Consider the following 20,156-nt stretch of genomic DNA (forward strand, 5'->3'; position numbering starts at 1 on the left):
TACAGTACAATGATTGCTTCATGGAGCTAAACTAGCGCTGATCGACGTGCTATCACTAATCGATGTGCTATATAGTCAATATGCTAGTCTAAAAAGGTCCTTCATTTGCATAGTTTCATTTTAATGCATTATTTATATGAAATGTTCACTTTATAATCTTGATTTAAAGTAAACAGCGAGTGTAGTTGAAGGAATAGGATAAAATAACCAAATATCCAGTAGATTGATTATTCATTGCACTTACAGCAGATGCATGGAGGGTAGCAGGCCCTGCAATCTCAAAAGGAAGGAGTCCACAAGTCAGACAAGTGTTGACCTAAACATTCGGCAAAAGTGCAGTCTACATATAATTCATGAGGGCTAAATTAGCCCCCATCGAGCATAATAAAGGCTACAGACATAACAAGGTCAAATTGTACATATTTTGGGATACTCCCCTCCTCCCTGTCTATAGAAGTATGTTTTAACTTATCCGGAGGCCCTTTTATTCCTGTGTTTTCACGTCTGTCAACACTTCCACACTTCTTTCCAGTCTCATGCCAGAAAGGGAGAAGAAAAAAAAGCTACTAGTCATCTAAAGTTGACAATCAGATATCGGTTATGTTTAATTGAATTTATACGTACGAAAACAAACATGTGCACCTTACTGCACAAAAAGTAACACCTTAATTCTTCACCTGCCATTTCACTAAATCTTCCCACTACTTATATTTTCTATAAATTTTTCCCTTTCCAGCTTTTTCTTTTTTAGAATTACAACCTTACTTATCTTTTGGTTCACTTTTCCCCTGCCTTTGACTTTTATTTGTCCTTTGCTTTTTCACCATTCCCTCCAAATCGCTGTAATATTGCCTCTCTTAAAAAAAAAATTTAAGAGAAGGCTAGACTCTGGGCTAAACTTCCAGTGAATATGTCATTAATGAATATGTCATTAATATATCGTTAATTAACAACTCCGGCTTTAATTCTATTGAAGGTATTATGCAGGATATCATCCGGGGAAGTTAAAGACCTAGGATAAAATTATATAGACAGCAGGGGAGGAGTCAAGTTGCAGGATGGGCAGTCCTAATTCCTAAATTATACTTCAATGTCTCTCAGATTAATGCATTAAAAGGTTGGGACTAGGCTAAATTATTCCCTTTGTAAATACAATATTAAAAATAGCAATTTATTGCAAGGGTTGGAAAGACAAATGTAACATTTAAACATTTCCTACATGGATTATGATACATAAGATCCGGCAAAGGTTTAAATATGTAGGTACAGAACCTAATAATATGTTTTCTCCAATTTGGCATAATCCCGGCTTGCATTAGTGCTATAAAATAAAAGGGGCAGATTTATTAAAGTGTATAACTAATCCCTTCTTCCATCAAATATATATTACAGAAGGCCTAAAGTCATTTGCGAAGGTAATAAAATAACTTGAGTTTCAGACTCAGCCCTTTACAACTACTTACAATTGACTTCAATAAACACGGTCTCGGGTCTAGGCCGGCACCCTTGCCAATAGAGAATGTGCATCTCATAGTTAAACTCCTGAATTGCAGGAAAGGGATCTTTGAAATTTATAATGTGTAAATGGAGAAAGAGGACTACTCAACAATAATATGAGGTAAATGGAAACAAGATCATGGAAACTTGGGGGACGAGGCATGGAACTATATGAAAAAAACAAAACAAAAAAAACAATTGAAGTAGTATCACCTTTAAATTTCATACAGCGTCTCGCAATTATATCTATTTCATTGTATGTTTTATACTCTATTACTATCAAAATTTAAAGCCAACAGGTCTCAACGATGTCCCAGGTGTAAGATATTTGCGGGCAGTCATACACATGGCGTGGAAATGTCCTAAATGTAATAAATATATATATATACTGGAGAGAGCTTTCTGCAAAAATGCCACAGGTTTATAAATCAGATATTCATATGGAACCTCTATTACATCTATTTGGGTATTGCACAAATGTGAAAGTATAAAAAAAAAAAACTAAAACAAAATACGGTTGGTTAGATCACTGTATGACGCAAGGCAAATTCTATTAACCCAAATTTGGAAAGAGAATCATCCCACATGTGCGAAAAAACTGCATCAGACTATTACTCTTAAGAAAATATATTTTAAATCCAAGAATAGGAAGATGTTATTTTGACAGATATGGTGCCCATGTTACATCAATTTAACCCCTCAATAGGGATTTAAAGGGGTTTTCCAGCTTCTGACAACTGATGACCTATACACTGGATAGGTCATCAGTACATGATCAGTGGGGGTCCGACACCCGGGCCCCGCACAGATCAGCAGGTCCGGTGCCTCCGTGCACCGGACGTACAAGCCGGAAGCACTAAGCTCCGGCCACGGAATAGCAGCCGAGCAGCAGTACTGCAGATCTGCTCCTATTCAGGTGAATAGGAGGAGACCTGCAGTTCTGCAGCACGGCCGCTATGCTATGTACGGAGCCAACTGCTTCCGTGCTCCGTACGTAGCATTATGTGCCACAACATCCGGTGCCCGCAGGCCACCGGAGCGGCTATGGTCATCAGTTGTCAGAAGGTGGACAACCCCTTTGACTTCCTTTTTTTTTTTTTTTAATCCTCTTCCAGGCTTTGGGGGTGCTTTTGGAATGAGGGGGTTGTGGTCATGGGGTCAGTGGAAAAAAACGATCGTCAGATGTAAATGTTTGTTATTTTACCTGAAGTGGTTATATTGAAAGATATTTAAAAAATAAATACATCTATATATATCAATGGATAAAAATGTAAGTCAACTGTCCCTGTCATACGACCCCCACATGTATGCTAATAACAGATTAAAGCAGGACTATTAAAAACAAACAAATTTAACGTCATAGCTAATAAGCCTATTAATAAATGGCTGATACACAGGTACAAAGACACCTCGGCGGCGGAGCTGAAAAGAAGGTACTATTTTTGTCCTTGTCCTTTGTCTAAATTTGCCTTTTTGATTTTGCTGAAATTTTATAGGATCCCTGCTCCGTTGTGCTCATTGCTCTATACGGTGTAGTGCATCCACCCACTTTAATTGTGAGAACCTGATACAATTCACAGCTGTCCATTGGAATGAATTCAGTCTGCTCCTTCAACAGCCAAAGAACTCTTGTGTACTGAGCAATCACATTTCATATCTTCCACTAGGGATCTCTCTGCAGCTAAACGGAGACACAGCAGATTGTTTCTGCATGGCTACCAGATATATGATATGATTCAGGTACATTAGAGACAACCTCTGAGAAGAAAGGGATGGGCGGTTGAATAAGTGAATACAGTCACAGCTTTACATTACAGATACCACTCTAATAATGTATTAACATATGTCATCTTTCCGATGAGAATGACACAACTGGATGGATTCAGGAAACTTCCAAGAGAGCAAATATTCTGCATATACCTGCGATATATGGGAGCTGCCTTAAAGGGAACCTGTCACCAGCATTTCACCTATTGAACTTCACAAATCCCTCACTGGCCGCTGCTATCAAAAGTTCATTGCCGTTATCCCCTGTCCTAAACTCCTCCTCCGGCTGTAAATAACGTTCTGCAAACACTTTGCGCTTTTTATCGTAATAACCTGACCATGCTCAGGACCCCCACTCTCCAAAACCTAGAACGGAGAGAGAGAGAGAGACTCTCTAAGAGTACAATATTATAGTGCGGTCAAAAATATGGTTACTGCGATTACCACAAAACACTTTTACAAAACATTGGCAAAATCGCAGCATTTCAAATGTTGCAGTAGTGTGCGGATCTCACGATCGGTGAGGGTCTCAAGTGAGCAGACAATTTTCACCTATCCCGTGGATAGGTGATAATGTTTGATTCTGGTACAACCCCTTTAAAAACCAACTCCTACTCTGGGAGTCCCTGCCTGTCCATGTAATGCTACATTTTCTCTGCACGGGCCAGAGCTTCTTCCGGTGATCACGGTTGGTCACCGGGGGATAGAGAAGCTGGACCTGGCTCCATTTAAAAAAGCCACTGGCACTAGAAATGTATGTGTAAAAGTGTTTATAATAAACTAATAGTTGAGCTTCAATACCTAATAACACACAAGTGTGGACCTGAGATAAGGAAAAAAGGAGGGACTGACACTCCATTGATCACAGGGGTGTCCTTCCTCAAAGCGCTGTACCCCTTTGGCAAGGTTAAGCCTGTGGCTACAAAGACTTGTGGCACCACAGCTGAATCAGCAACTGACATGCGGCTTGGGCACTACTTTATTTTTCCTCGGCAGTCGTCATGTTACAGTTGAATGAAAATCTCCTGAAAGATTCGTGTCACCCAATGTTTTCCCATGGACTGCAACAGTCGCGCAACAGTAACTATTACTACTGTCACACTACAAAAAGTCTTCAGGTTTTAGGCGTCCTGAACACGGGGCGAAGTGCTGCCTAATTTCCATCTGAAAAATTTGCAGGATGTTCACAAGAAAAGTTGACATGCTGCAGATTAAGAGTCTGCACTGAAGGTAAATGTTTTTTGCAAATTTATGCGGCAGCATATGCATGAGATTTGTTCAAATCTCATCCACTTTGCTGCTACTCTAATACGCTGCAGAATTTTCGCACAGAAATTCTGAACAAAAATTCTGCAACATTTCCATTTCGTGTGGAGAAGGTCTTAAACTTGCAAGTATAAGTTTATATTGCCTGGCTAGAAAATGGTTACATTTATGTTTCTTTTAAATCAAAGTTTGTTTTTTTTACCTGAAGCCATAGCTTGTTGTTTACTGCATCCCTTCCAGTGGCAATACACTGAAATGTAGCATTCTGACCAGCATTCACCTCGACATCTCCCAATCTCAAGAAGTGAGGGGATTTATCTGTGTAAAAAAGAAAGCGTGGAAGAATGTGATAAGTCAGCAGAGAACATTTCCTTCCCTTGGTGTTCACATCAGTAACATTATTTTAGATACTTTATTCGTTGGAAGAGAGAGACAGTCTTAGGGTATGTGCACACACACTAATTACGTCCGTAATTGACGGACGTATTTCGGCCGCAAGTACCGGACCGAACACAGTGCAGGGAGCCGGGCTCCTAGCATCATACTTATGTACGATGCTAGGAGTCCCTGCCTCGCTGCAGGACAACTGTCCCGTACTGAAAACATGATTACAGTACGGGACAGTAGTCCTGCAGAGAGGCAGGGACTCCTAGCATCGTACATAAGTATGATGCTAGGAGCCCGGCTCCCTGCACTGTGTTCGGTCCGGTACTTGCGGCCGAAATACGTCCGTCAATTACGGACGTAATTAGTGTGTGTGCACATACCCTTACAGTGCATACTAAAATACAAAGAGAAACTCCTGAACATATGAGTGGGGCTGGGTGCTCATGAGTACTATAGAACGCCCCTATGTAAATGATGGAAAAACTCCACCAAGGCTATATTGCAAAACACGAGAGAGAATCCAAAACGATCATAAATCCAAAAATACCAAATTTTATTAGGCCACGTATAAAACTAACAATATCTAATATAAAAAAAATAGACTACAAAAGAGAACGCTAGTAAAAAAAAAAAAAATACAAAAAAAAAAAAATCACTTACACAAAACAAGTGGCTATAAGTCAGCATGTCCATACCATATCTATGGAACAGGCGCACGTGCACACCAATGGTGCACAGTAAATGGGGTTTGTAGTGATATTAATGATCTGCTCCTTCACAGTCCCGTTCATAATCTATCCTGAAGACAAAAATAGGAATATGTGCATCTTATCTGAGCAGAAACAGCTGATCATTAATATCAGGCATGAGGGACGGCGCTGTGGACCGGAAGTGGCAAGTGGCCGTGCCAAGCCCATGAGCCGAAGGACCACTGGCGTCTTCTTGCACACCTGTGCTTGTGGTCAACAGGGTATTAAAAGAGGGGTGAATTTTGGACACATGCACCCCCTAAAGAAGCCATCCATGCGAAGCGAGGATTGGGGAGCATATTGTTCCTACTTATGAGACTACCTACCTTCAACCATGGGTAAAGTATACTTGCAACTTTTATCACCTTTATTATGGGATATTGGTTAAAGGTGTTCTGTGCCCTAGATAATAAATACGTATAATACTTTTCACTGTCTGGTAGCCCTAAAAACAACATACTTCGTAGTACGGTATACTCAATATATGCTTAATACCTTCCCTATTGTCCACTCCATTATATATCCATGATAAGGTTGTGCTTAACACATGATTTATATGGATATGGTATGGAAATGCTGACTTCTAGCCACTTGTTTTGTGTAACAAAGTGATTTTTTTTCCTGGAGTCCTCTTTTCTAGTCTATTTTTTTAATATTAGATAGCTTTATGTGATCTTCTAATAAAAACTAGTATTTTTGGATATATGATAGATTTGTATTATTTTTCTCTTATGTTTCGCAATACATTCCATACTGTAGAATTTCTGAAGAGAAACCTTAAAAATATGCAGAGTGAAACTTTAATCCGGCATTTGATAGCACAGGCTTTTTATACCCTGCACATGCCTTCCTACTAGGGCTTGGGCTACACTATGCATAAATACAAATAAAGTTCAGCTCCAACCAACATCTTCACATACACGGTTTTCTCAGTAAGGTGTTAGTTCCTACTTACAACAACCACTGGCTTTAACAACCTAACAGACTGCTGTGTGACAATTATTAAATAAGCCTATAAATATAATGGAGAAACAGAATGGTTTGGACATGGCCTTTAAGTTGTACCAGAAGAGTGACTAATATTTTATTCATTTATTTATTTTAAACACTAAATTACATTAATAATAAATAGGACCTTGTGGTCTCCCAGGAATGAATGTACCGTAATTAAACGGGCTTCATTAGTATACTGCTCTGTCCTAGTAATTGGTAGAGATCAATACAATTATCACTGAGTGCAAATAATCATGACTTGCATTCACAATTATCACGTACAAATGTACTGGTTATACTAAAACTGGTTTCATGTTTGGAATAGTAACCTCTAGATCAGTGCTTCTCAAACGGAGGCAGGTCTCACCGATGAGTCGCCCCAAGTTGATGAGGCAGTTTTGACAGAAGTGATTATACGCTACACAAGGTTTTCTATGGTTGCAGCAATCTCTGGTTTAGTAACATAACAGACTTCTGTTGTGTTTATTTTAGTGTTATATTGGGTTCAGGAGAGTAAAGGTCCTATTACACAGCCCAGCTTGGGCCGTGTAAACAAGCGCCGATCAACGAGATAGCTCGCTGATCGGCGATAGTTTGCTCCATTTACAAGGAGCTAGATATGGGTACGAGTGCTTGTTAGTCCGATCCCGGTTACACAGCGAGATATGCTACTGACAACGATATTTTATTCTGCCAAAACGATACAATCAGCCGATGAACGAGCGTTTGCTCGTTCATCGGCTGATCGTTGCCCTGCTTAAACAGGGCAATTATCAGGAACGAGCGTATTGTGAACGCTCGTTTGCCCAATAGTTGGCCCGTGTAAAAAGGCGCTACATAAGTAATCTTTAAAAATGTAATTTTGAATGTGCTACGACAATTCTAATAAGGCATCACAATAATATGTCAGGTGAGGCCCTAGTAGAAAAAAAAAAAAAAAATCGAGAAGCCAAGCTTTAGACTAGTGGGTCTTATGGCGCAGCACGCATACCACAGGGTATACACGCCGCAGCAGAAAAAAAACAAATTTAAACAAGCTTGCTCATCCTAATGTCCAGCAATATTCCCTTGCTGGTTGCTAGGCTACCTGAGGTACAAGCCAAAGCACATAAGCTCCTGTTATTTCAGACGTGGGGTATGTACATACAAGGGCGGACTGGTCTGGGGTCTAATATTTAGAGGGTCTGAATATACAAGAGGTTCTGGTCTGGGGTCTACATATAAAAGGGGACATGTTCTGGGGTCTACATATATAAAGAGGAGTTGGGTGTGTCATTTTATAGATAGATAGGACACACAAGGGGGGTACTCTGTTGGAAATTCTTGTCACTAGTGTCATTAGGGCTGCTTCATGTGACCCTAACCTAAAAGGTAGCAAATTTGACAGACACTGGTCATAATAAAATTCATAGTCAACCCTTGACATATTTTGAATGGGAAGGGCAAAACATCCCCTAGGGCCATATTAAAGAATGAACGTTGCATCTTCATTAAAAAGGTGCCTAGCAGTGTAGCCGCAACTGAAACTAACCAATTAAGATCCAGCACAAATAATGCATTTATTTTTTTAATTAAGGATTAGAACTCATTTACTAAGGTCTTCTTTCACAGTTGAGATTAGTCAGTAATTAACGTAGAAAGCACATAATTTTCCGCACGGAGCAACAAACAAGAGGTTTTAACCACTGGTTTCTGAGTCATTGTCTAGAAGTATGAATGTAAATGATACAATACAGCTGCACAAGTGCTACTAGTGATGGACATCATTTCAAAAGGAAATATTCAAAAACGGTAATCGTAAAAAAATACATCCTTACCACAGGGGTAGCTTAGAACTTGGACGTCATCTATTGCAATGTATCCGCCCCTCCCGCCAGAGGCTTCAGCTTCAAATATTACCTGCCGAGAGACATGAAAATGAAGATGTTTAAAAAATACATCTATCCAGTGAAATCTTCCTGTATTAAAAGATATTTCAATTGATAGACAATTTCAGAACAATACACAAAGAAGACAATTATATAAGCTAAAAAATAACTTGGTAGATCCAAAAATAGCAGGAAAATATTTGCTTCACTGGTTTGGTGAATTGTAGATCGTGAATTAGAACAGCTGGGTAAAATGGATGTGCGTAGAAATGAATTAGGGTAGATTCACTTATGGCAGACACTTACAAAAATGTGCCCCGCTGCAAATCATCTAAATGTGGTTGTTTCTGCAGAAGGCACATGGGAGGGGGGTAAAAAAAATTGTACTCGCGCAGAAAAGTCGTAATCTACTCAAAGTTCAAGAAATTTGCAACCCTTGGGCTGTTTAGGCCATTCAAAATTTTTCTAAAAAGAGTGGGCGGAGCTTAGTAAAAAGTGCCCCGCTACAGATGTATTTACTCAGCTTCTGGCTGGCATAGATATCACTCAGTGCCACCCAAACAGCGGCATATGCGACAAATTTATTAAGATAATTTTATTAGACAACAGGATTGTGTAAACACACAAGCCAAAACATTTACTCCCACTAACAGTGTGATAATAGATCTATTTAATTGATGTATTCACCACATACAAGACAGACAGTTGTGAGATAAAGTGTGTCCATGAACTGCCATTAGTTATCAATGTTTTTACGGTCTTAATAAAAGTGGAAAAGAGGATCAATATTTCGGGTAATCCCCTATATAGTCAGAATTGTATTTGTTACTAACTCCCTAAGTATGATAGCGACGCTACCGGTATCTAGGGGAGGCGTAGCTCCTCCTCCTAACCTAGCGACAAGATGTGTGTAATGTAGTGACTACTTTGTTCAATCCCTCCTTTTCCCTGCAGCCACTTCCTCCTACCAGGAGTGACGTTGATGCCGTTCCAGTGTGTGGTTCCCAATAGGGAAGTAAAAAACTTTCACCACATATGACCACTCATGACAACTCTGATTTGGTAAGAGATTGGGTAAACTTGGGTAAACAGCATAGTGGATGGGAAGGGAAGTTATTTAAGGAGAGGTCATTGTATCCGCAGATGTAATGCAAACCGCCATCTCCCCTGAAGACGCCACTATAGGTGGTGAAATATGTAGGGAGGCCGATTAGGGAATTAAAAATTGTATTCACAAATCCATATAGACTAGACAAGACAATTTATAGGCACATATTTAGGGGAGAGATAGAAGCGAGCGTTGACCTCAGCTCACTGTATGAATGGGAGGAATGCCTCCATTCTCTAGTTAGTAACTCATTTATCCTGAGGAGTATGTAATTTTGTAATTATATAAATTGGAAGAATGCCTCCATTTTTGAGGTAGAAAAATCGTTTTGACCACTGTGACAATTTCAAAGTTTGCAACTACAGGGCAACATTTAAAACACTTTTCCCACTATATTCGCTTATGGTACTACTTGGGGGGGGGGGGGGAATGCCTCCATTCGCTATGTAGCAATTCATTAGTTTATGGTACTAGTGAATCAGTTTATGGTATTGTTGGGAGGAATGTCTCCATTTGTTCTTTAGCAAATTATCAAATCCTTCAGGAAAGTCAAAGTTCGGAATGAATAGGGGATTACACAAAATATTTATCCTCTGTCCGACTGTAAAAACATCAATAACTAATGGCAGTCCATGGACACTATCTCCCAACTGTCTGTCTTGTATGTGGCGAATATATTTATTAATTGGGAGCATGGCCCGAAAATGCGGCCCACGGCAGTCTGTGCTCGCAATTGCGGGCTGTGATTACAGGCTCGGCCGTGTGCATGAGGCCTAATTCTGTAGCCATACTTGTTTCTATCGCTACCTTACTTCTTGCTAACCTACAAAATATATTTTGCAAGAGATAGAGGAAGGATGAAAGTACGGCTGCAGTATTGCTCCAGGATAAAAATCAAAATATGCCATTTATGAATGTAACATAATATGGTAATGTTTCTTGCCTATGAACCTTTGGACTCTTGGAAACCAGGAAAAGGAAACAAATTATGTATGCCCCAAGTTTTCACAAAGATACAAATGCTAGCCGCAAGTGTGGAGCACATGCCTTGCATCCCACATAATTACTGCAACCCAGCAATTATTGAGAATTCATTGGGTAAGGGTGGTTAAAAAAAAAAAAAAAAAAAAAAAAAGGGAGCACTACATATGGTGGTTGTTATTAGGCCTTCTTCACATGGTGCAGATTTCATGCAGGTTATGCATGTATTTTTTAAGCCGGAAAGGGAGAGGGAGAGAGAGAGAGAGAGAGAGAGAGAGAAAAAAAGATAGAGAGAGAGAGAGATAAAGAGAATGATCGATCAAGAAAGAGAGATAGATTAAAAAATAAAAATAAAATGACAACCTGGCCAGTCTTAAAATTATCAGAAGTTTGGATTGGTGGGGTTCCGGGCGCTGTGACCCCCACCGTCGCTGAAACAAAGGTGCAAAAGCCCTCTGACGAGCACCCTGCATAGTCAGGTGTGATCAGCATTCGTTGTTAGGCCTGATTAGTCAAAAGATCCGTGTGTCATCAGCATATGGTGCGCGGCAGCATGATTATCCCGCAGCCGGCATCATTATGACACACTGGTTTTATGTTGACAAACAGAAAAGCACGTGGTGCTTTTCTGTTTTTCATTTATTTTACTAGTGTAGCGCGCATCACGAGTGGAACCAGGAAGTGCTTCCGTGTGCCGTGCGCGATTTGCATGCAACCATTGACTTCAATGGGTGCGTGCTGCGCCAAACACGGCCAAATATAGGACATGTCGTGACTTTTACGCAGCGCACATACGCTGCATGAAATTCACTGACAGTCCGAACGGCCCCATTCACTAACATAGGTCCGCGCGTAGCACGGACGTATAACACGTTCGTGTGAATAAGACTTTTGAAGACCGCTCACATAGAACGGAGTATTTATTCACCTTAGTTTCAGCGATGGTGAGGGTCTTAGCAACCAGACCTCCACCGATCCAAAATGTCTCTATGACATATCAAAAGTTTGATAAAAGTGCAGTTTCTTTTTAAAGATCAAAAAAATATTTTTACGCGTAATAGCAGGGATTTATTTTTCTATGAAAAAAAAAAAGCAAAAAAGGAAAAGAACACATTTGGGAACGCAAAAGTGCTTTGTTATTTGTAGAACAATGAACACCCAAAATACAAGAGATTTCATAAAATGAAGGTGTGTAACAAGCAAACCCAACATTATAGAACATGATGTGCAATAAAGAAGTTTTCTTCAGTGATAGTAGGAAAGGCACCGCTCTAAACGGAATCGTTTTGTCTCTGATAGGCATAACTTTTGACTTCTGATTCAAATCAAACAGTATTTCCATGCTGACCTTTTCCTTGTCTACTTGAAACCCTGCAGAGTTCGCACAGTTTTAAAGAGCTTCTTGGATTTAAGAAACCCTCTATGACTCTGCAAACACCAAGTTACTATTACAAAACAGGTAAGATTTACAAGGAAGAAAGGTATGCTATTAATAGATTAAATACCTAAACACTCAACCAACTTTGCAGGAAGCCAATTAACCTACCTGTAAACGTATTAAAAGTAGCACAAATGCTTAAAGCGTAGCTAAACGTTTGACAAACTTCTGACATGTCATAGTGACATGTTAGAAGTTTGGATTGGTGGAGGTCCGAGGACTGAGACCCCCACCAATCGCTAGAACGAAGCAGCTGAAGTACTCATGTGAGCTCTCAGCCACTTCGTGTCTGTTCTGCTTTTTCCGGAAAGCCGATGTAGCGGTGTACGGGCTCAGACTTTCTATTGAGTTCGTACACAGATAGATTTATTTCCGGTAAAAGCCGAATAGACACGAAGCGGCTGAGAGCTCACACGAGTACTTCAGCTGCTTCATTGCGTTTTTTGTGGCGGGTTTGCAAAAATCTCATACTTACCCAGAAATATATGTGTTTCTCCCTCCAGCTTGGCCTCCTGGGATGACGTTTCATCCAATATTAACACTGCAGCCAATCACAGGCTGTAGCGGCAGTCACATGGGATGCAACATCCCAGGAGGCCGGCCTGGATAACGTCAGATGGACGGCCTCCTGGGATGACGCTTCAACCCATTTGACCGCCACTGCAGCTAATCACAGGCTGCAGTGGTCTCCTGGAATGAAACGTCAAGTGCTGCAGTTTTCTGCAGCGGACATTCAGAGCGTAAAACTGCACCACAATATGGTGCGCTTTGTCGCTGCGAATTCCCTGTGCCGCACAGGGCGGATAGGCTGTGTGCTTTTATGCAGCGTATCCGCCCTGTGTGAACTCAGTCTTATAGTTGGGTGTAGATGGTGGGAAATCCCACAGGGATGTCACAGAGAAAGATGAAACGAAGCAGGAGCGGTTTAGTGCCAAAAACTTTACTTGCAGTCTCAAATATATACAGTTTTTTCCACTGCTAATGGTGCAATTTCGATAATACAATCGTCCCGCTCTTCGGGAGGCATAAGAATAATCTGAATATTTCTTACACTTCTCACTTGTGAGGGGCTCAGATTTAGTTATGGCTCAGGATGACAAGACGGCTGGCTTGTCCGTGGTTAAACATTCAAGAAACGCAAATGATTTGCACACAATGTCTTCGTTGTCAGGTAGACAACCTTCTCCCCAATGCAGAATATTGTAGCATCACACATTGCCAGACAATGGCCAGTATCGCAAACTAGTGGAGGTGTAAAGAAACACCAATGACACAACACAGCTAATCAATAGCATTTCTACAATGACGCGTATTGCCACGAGGACATAAAATAGTACAACACAAAAAACATCACATTTCCTCCTTTTAATCATGGAGATACATTTCCCATACATAACAACTTCCGTTTCCCATACATTACAGTAGAACTGGGAGAGAACTGAAGTCAATTGACAGAGCCATTTAACAATGAGTCAAAACCAGGAGTGAAGTTAGTAAATTAAGGTTTCTTTATAGGTATACATATATATTTTTTAAAGGTACTAAATGCTGCACTATGGCTGGCACTGTAAATTGTGTCAAAACGTGTACTACAGCGTGTATATTGATTTCTATGGTCAGGATGGATGCCAGGATAGTGTCGTTTCTGCATACATTTTGTGTGTTTACGTGCTGTCTCCTCCCCCCCGCCCCCCCCCCCCAAAGTCCTGAAAAATGTAATCTACTATGCTTTTCAGTACTTTTCCAAAACTTATACGTTATTATTTCTATTGAAATCAATGGCAGTGTATGGATGACCTATGCAATCTTAAACCCTACGTTTGCATACGTAAAACTACTATATGGAAATTACCCATATTATGATATAAAACAGTGCTTCTCACTGCCCAGCTCTTCAGTACTGGCGCCAGAAAACACTGCAGCCACTCCCTACTTCTTCCTTTATATTTTGACTTTACAAAGTTTGATTTAGCACAACAAAAAAAGTATACGTTTTCAGAAGAACTGACACAAACATATAAAAACGTACATGACATATACTACAAAAACACAAGCGTAGTTTACAAATGCATATGTTTTTGTAAATTAAACAACACACGTCGTTGTATACCACAAACGTGTGCACAATACGAGATGTGAACCAGGCCTTATAAATTAACCTATTGAGAAAGATTCCTATGCAATTTTGCTTGCGAGAATACACACCTCATCAGGGTCTTTTTGGTGGATTCTAGGTGGTTTGCACATTTTTTAATTTTTTGAGTACATAAGGGCACTGAAACAGTCTTCAAGTGAAAAGGATAACTTATCTTTGTAAAACACGGCCGCCACTTGGATGTGATCCGAGTGACTGACATGCTTTCTGCCGCTCGCTCTCTCCTCACAGTGTGAAGTGCATGTGAGGAGATTATTTTGCTGAAAGTGCCACAGCCCCCTTGTAGATGGCACAGGGGGTGTAGATCGCACCACTGCAGCTCCCTGTAGGAGCGGAATCCCTCCGGCCGGGGATTCCGCTCCTAGAAGTAGCCCCGGAAGTCACTATCCATGTATGGACATGATGGGCAACTCCTGAAGCAGAATCTCGTACAAAGGGATTATGGTCTTACAGGGGGGCAGTGGGTGGCATCAGCTACTGGGGAGGGCAGTGTGCGGCATACTCTATAGTTTCAAATGCAACCTCTATAGTTTCAAATGCAAGCCGCAAGTACATAGGTTTCCTTGTATTAACTGTAGTTAATTATAGAAATTCTCTTTATATTTCGGATTCTTAAGAGAATAGGTAGCCTATATACATTCATGTTGTGTTTAACCCCTTAACGACTCAACACATTTTAGCGATTTCTCCGTCACAGTAGTTGGGCTACTAAGCTTACTTTTTATTGTAACTTTTGTAATTTTGTTTCAATGCTTATTTCTTTATTTAAAAAAAAAATAGAGGCAGGAGCATTGCAGCTGCCCCTCTTCACTACATAGAGCTCATTGAACGCTGCAACAAAGTAATGATCGGTAGAAGTGGCAGCAGGGCTATGAAAGCACAGTGCTACTTCATCACAGCCAGGTTTTATCTGGCGGGGGACTATAAAGGCCCGACCATGTGGCCTCTGGAGAAAGTTAAGACAAGATCAAATGGCATTGCACTTTCCTAGCATTGTTGCTACTACATTCTACTTATGGGTGGGGTCACAATGGTCGGGCCCCCACTATCTTGACATTGATGCCATATCCCACTGATTAATCCTATTTAGGGTGAATCCACACGCTGCGGAGTTGCTCTGAATCTTCATTGCAGAAATATGGATGGAGTTCTAAAAATCCCATCTACATGTAGCGAAAATCTGCGCAGAATTGGGAGCATGCTGCAGATTTTCTAATCGGTAGAATGTCAATTCTGTAGGGGATTTTCACAACGGTTTTCATCTTTTACAATGCAAAATCTCCATAATACATGCAGAGTTTGGCGTGGATTTCACAGCAAAAATTCACCAAAATCTGCATTTATTATGCATATTTTGCATGACAAAAACTCGGGAGCGTGTATGCTCAGCCATAGTAACCAGCACATGGAAATGTTATAAATTAGAATCTAATTTATAATATTTCCTGAATTGTGAAAAAATTAAACACAATGTGTAATCACTTATACACTGTTTAACTGAAAAAAAAAAAAATACATTCCCTTTAAATAGAAGTAGACTTCACACAGGCTATAAAATGACAAGTAACATTAAGAGGTTCTCAGGCTACAGCAATGCAAAAGACTAAAAGGTCTGTATGAGAGAAAAAACACAAAAAACTAACAGTTTCTGATGTGACACGAAGCAGGAGCAATTATGCGCTCTGCTCATCAATCTCGGCAGCTTGGCAGTTTCCTCCAACCTTACATGAACAACCTGTATGAACCTTCCTTACGACATCAATCAGCAGACAGTACCTTGGATGTGACTTTACTCCACAGCAAGGGAAATTATAAGTGTGGAGCATTTTAGAATGTGGATTGTTTAAAGGGGTTGCATGGTTTCAACAAATTAATGATATTTGTTTGTATAATTTAATGTTATACAATTTTCCAATATACTCCGTATTAATTCCTTAATTTCAGCAGGAACATTCAGTTTTCACTTCGAGTGGATAAAATTCTATCCATGGTCACATGGTGGCCCCTTTAATGGTTTCATCTAACAAATCCGAGTAGAGCCGAGATGAGGCATCTAGAGCCTTGTAATCGAACTACATTAATAAACTGGGATGACCACATAACTACCGTAAAGACCAATTAAACCAACAATTATACACTGGTGCTCTGCAGAGTACAATCATGCTGTGAATACAGTTCAATGAATACAGTGCAAGTAAATGTACTGACTCACAGGTGACGTCTTCTCTGACTGAAGTCATTCAAGTGCCCCACACGATCATAGTGCCCTCTTTGTGTAGCGCGAAGTAACAGTGCCCGAAACAGTGGTAATGCCCCCTTAGTGTCTCCCTCACAGTAATGACACCCATTTATTGCTCCCCATGCCGTAATGATGCCCTTCGTGCCACCACACAAGTAATGATGCCCTTACTGCCTCCCATACAGTGATGATGCCACCTTGGTGCCCATCCACAGAGTGCCCCTTGAACAAAAAAAAAAGTAACACCTAGCCCCGCACAAATCAGTTCATTCAGCAAGCCTCTTCTGGCCTGTGCAATCCGCGGCTAAGCAGGCTTTATGACCTCACCACAGCACGACGGCATACATCACAGAATGAATGGTGGAGCATGGAGCAGACGACTCCACCATTGCATTCAACTGTATCTGCAACCTGATTAAGCAGACACGCAAAATTGTGCGGCCATAAAGGGTGTATTAATTAATGGACACACGATTTTGCAGGTAAAGGGGCATTTAAACCAAAATGCACGGCCATTAACAGGCTATTTGACAGCCATTCCCAACATGGTGCCAGCGTGGTTGTTGGTCGAATTGCTGCCGGGTCAGTGCCGATCCGTGTGACCTTACCCTATAGGTCTATTTTCAGATCGCAAATCCCATTTTATCTAATCAACATAAATGCCGAGTCCCAGAAGCCCATACTTATCGTTGATGATAAAAACATCTGAGGTTCTCCTTTTGAACAGACTTTGTTAATTATAGCAGTGATCCCCAACCACCAGGCAACGGACCAATACCGAGCCGTGGATCAATACCGGGCCGCGGATCACTTGGTACGGGCCGCAGTATCTGGTATCCGTCCCGGTGGCCTCAGGGAATTTCAGGTTAAAAACCGCCCCAAACTGTGATGCAGTTTATCGCCCGGAATTTCCGCTGCGGAAAACTGCTGCACATTTAGCCGGCCGGCTAGCAGGCCGGCCTTCTGGGATGACGTTTCATCCGAGGAGACCGCTGCAGCCTGTGATTGACTGCAGCGGCTGTCACATGGGATGAAAATCCCAGGAGGCCGGCCCTCTAAAATCATCCCATGTGACCGCCGCTGGTCCCAGTTCCAACTGCATCTGCATCCTTAGGTTGCAGATACAGTTTAATTGAATGCTGGAGCAAGGAGTGATGGCCCGGCACAGGCAGGTGCGCTGTAGTAACATCATCGTGCCTGTCTGCGCCGAGTCACTCACAGCACAGACCGGAGGAGAAGGATCCTCCAACCGTCGTGGGAACGGGGATAGGCAAGTGATATTATATTTTATTAGGCACATAAGGGGTATTCTACTGGGTATGAGAGGGGTGGCTGATATGGTGGCAGCTATGGGAGCATTTTACTGTATGGGGGAGCATTTTACTGTATGGGGGCAGCTATGGGGGAAGCTATGGGGAGCATTATACTATGATGGGCATTATATTATTGGGGAATTCTACCGTGGAGGCAGCTGTGGGGGCATCCATGGGGACAGTTGGGCAAAGCGGCTTGGCATAGGCGCAAGCAGGTGTCTGGTGGTGTTCGGGAGGGGTAGGGGGGCCCAAGCTGAATTCTTCAACCAGGGCCCATGTTCCTTTAGCTACGCCCCTGCTGCTATTCAATTGAGTGGGGAAAATCTGCAGCGTTTACGCAAATACAGTTGACATGAAGAAAATTCTGCACTGCAGCTCCATTTCTGAGCATTTTTTCTGCTCATTATTTATGCAGCGTGGATGAGAATTTTTTGATCTCATCCACTTTGCGGTTACTGTATTATGCTGCGGATTTTCCGCAGCATAATACAAGTATTATAATACAGGTATACGCCATATTTACGCAATGCGTGAACACTTCTGAAAATAGAAAAACTTGACAGCTGGCCATACATGGTCTCTATTTAACTCACTCAAAATATCACACCAAGTATCAGGCAATAGCATTAGCCTTTTGTCAGCCGACCCAGATACAAATGACCGTCCCTGGGGGCTCTCAAAATATTCAAAAAATGTAGCCATCGATATACATGTGTTTGGCCATCAGAATGTAACAACTTAATGAATGAAAACGCTGATTTCTAACCAGTCAAGAGGATGTATGTCTCTTGGCTAAAGAGGACATCAGAATGGTCAATAGGACCCCTCAGTCTTTATAAAGCATTTATATTTTCTAGTCTTTGCCAGACTAAGAGTGCGTTCACACACGTGGATTTAATTGCGGAAAATCCGGAGTGTATTACAGTAAGATCCAAAAACATCATCCACACGCCGCGTAAAAATTCAGCAGAAAAACTGTTCATAAATTGACTGGTGGTGCAGTTTTTTAATCCACAGAATGTCAATTTATGCTTCGAAATCTATTATTTGTCACGTGTATTCCCCGTTGAATTCAATAGGGAGGTGAAACCCGCAGCAAATGTCGGTTTAAAATTCATAAAAAGTTTTATATTTACCACCCGGGCGTTGTCAAAGCAACGCTTTTTTCGGTTCTCCGGCCAACTGAGCCTCCTGGGATGACGTTTGATCCCATGTGATTGGCTGCAGCGGTCACATAGGCTGCAGCGTCATCCCAGGAGGCTGGACTGCAAAGACAGATGGACACGTAGCCATAACAGAGAACTGGGTAGGTAAAAACGTTTTTTAAACCACTGTTTTCTGCAGCGGACATTCCACCCGAAATACTGCAAAACACTTGGGTGCCGTTTTTCGGGCGGAATTCCCTGCGAGTTCCAAGACAGATAAGCTGTGTACTTTTACGCAACATACTTGCCCTGTGTGAACTTAGTCTGATGATCCTCTGCAAAAATGATTCAGTAAGAAGCTGATGCAGTTTTACGTTGTGGTAGAACTGGAAATTATTAGGGTAATTCCTCAGGTAGAGGACATTTTCTGCGGTGGATCTCACTGCACAAATTCAACAGAATGGACAAGTTGGAAATTTGAAAATGTCCAGAATGATCTTAAATTAGAGTGACTTCCCACGTCATGAATGTCACACCAGAAATTCACTACAATGCCAAGTTAACACAGTTTTTTGGCCTGGATTTTGATGCGGAAACCGCGTTGGAATCAGCACCAAAAACGTCCGGGGTGGCTTTTAGCCGCAAAAAAAAGTTGCATGTCCTTTTCTTGCCGCAGTTCTGCTTTTGACCTCCCATTGAAGTTAATAGGAGGCAGAAAAAGCGTTTTTTCGCTGCGTTTCTTGTCCGCGGTACTCTAGGAGTACCATGGGCAAAACAAAAACGCAAGAAATTGCAGGCAGGTCAAAATCTGCCACAAATTTCCTGACAGAATTTTAAGTAAGATTTTTTCCGGCCTGAAAGATACTTCAGTTATCATGATAATACAATCAAAACATCGATCGTTTTGAGAAGAAATTAAAATTATTGGCAGATAATTATAAAACGTATCAAGTTTCATAAAATGCATAATTTAGGAGACCAAGAAACTGGCAGAAATCGACTGGCAGAAACCCTGCCACATCTATTAAAATGGTGCAAATTGCTAGAAATGCTAAACAGTTTCCTTTGCCTCATGGTTGGCATACACTAACATTTTCTACAAAGAAACATATGGTGCGTGGTATTAGTTTAGCGCACTTTACAACTCCTATTAGCCATGTCCCTTTTTCTACACACTTTCCTAAATTGTTAAAGGGGTTGTCAGTGCATTACATAGTTACATAGTTACATAGTTACATAGTTAGTACGGC

General features: G+C 41.2%; 1 protein-coding gene across 21 annotated transcripts in view; it reads right to left on the bottom strand.

Annotated features, from left to right (window-relative positions):
• The window catches only part of PTPRK (protein tyrosine phosphatase receptor type K), a 473,693-nt gene that overhangs the window by 281,497 nt on the left and 172,040 nt on the right, over positions 1-20,156 (bottom strand). For all 21 annotated transcript variants that reach the window (XM_075862349.1, XM_075862356.1, XM_075862353.1 and 18 more), the window contains exons 4-5: positions 8,477-8,558; positions 4,733-4,848 (exon numbers count right to left, since the gene is read on the bottom strand). In XM_075862349.1, coding sequence (XP_075718464.1) covers positions 4,733-4,848; positions 8,477-8,558 — 198 coding nt within the window. The remainder of the gene's footprint in view (positions 1-4,732; positions 4,849-8,476; positions 8,559-20,156) is intronic.

The sequence above is a fragment of the Rhinoderma darwinii genome, chromosome 4 (assembly GCF_050947455.1).
Source record: "Rhinoderma darwinii isolate aRhiDar2 chromosome 4, aRhiDar2.hap1, whole genome shotgun sequence".
NCBI lineage: Eukaryota > Metazoa > Chordata > Amphibia > Anura > Rhinodermatidae > Rhinoderma > Rhinoderma darwinii.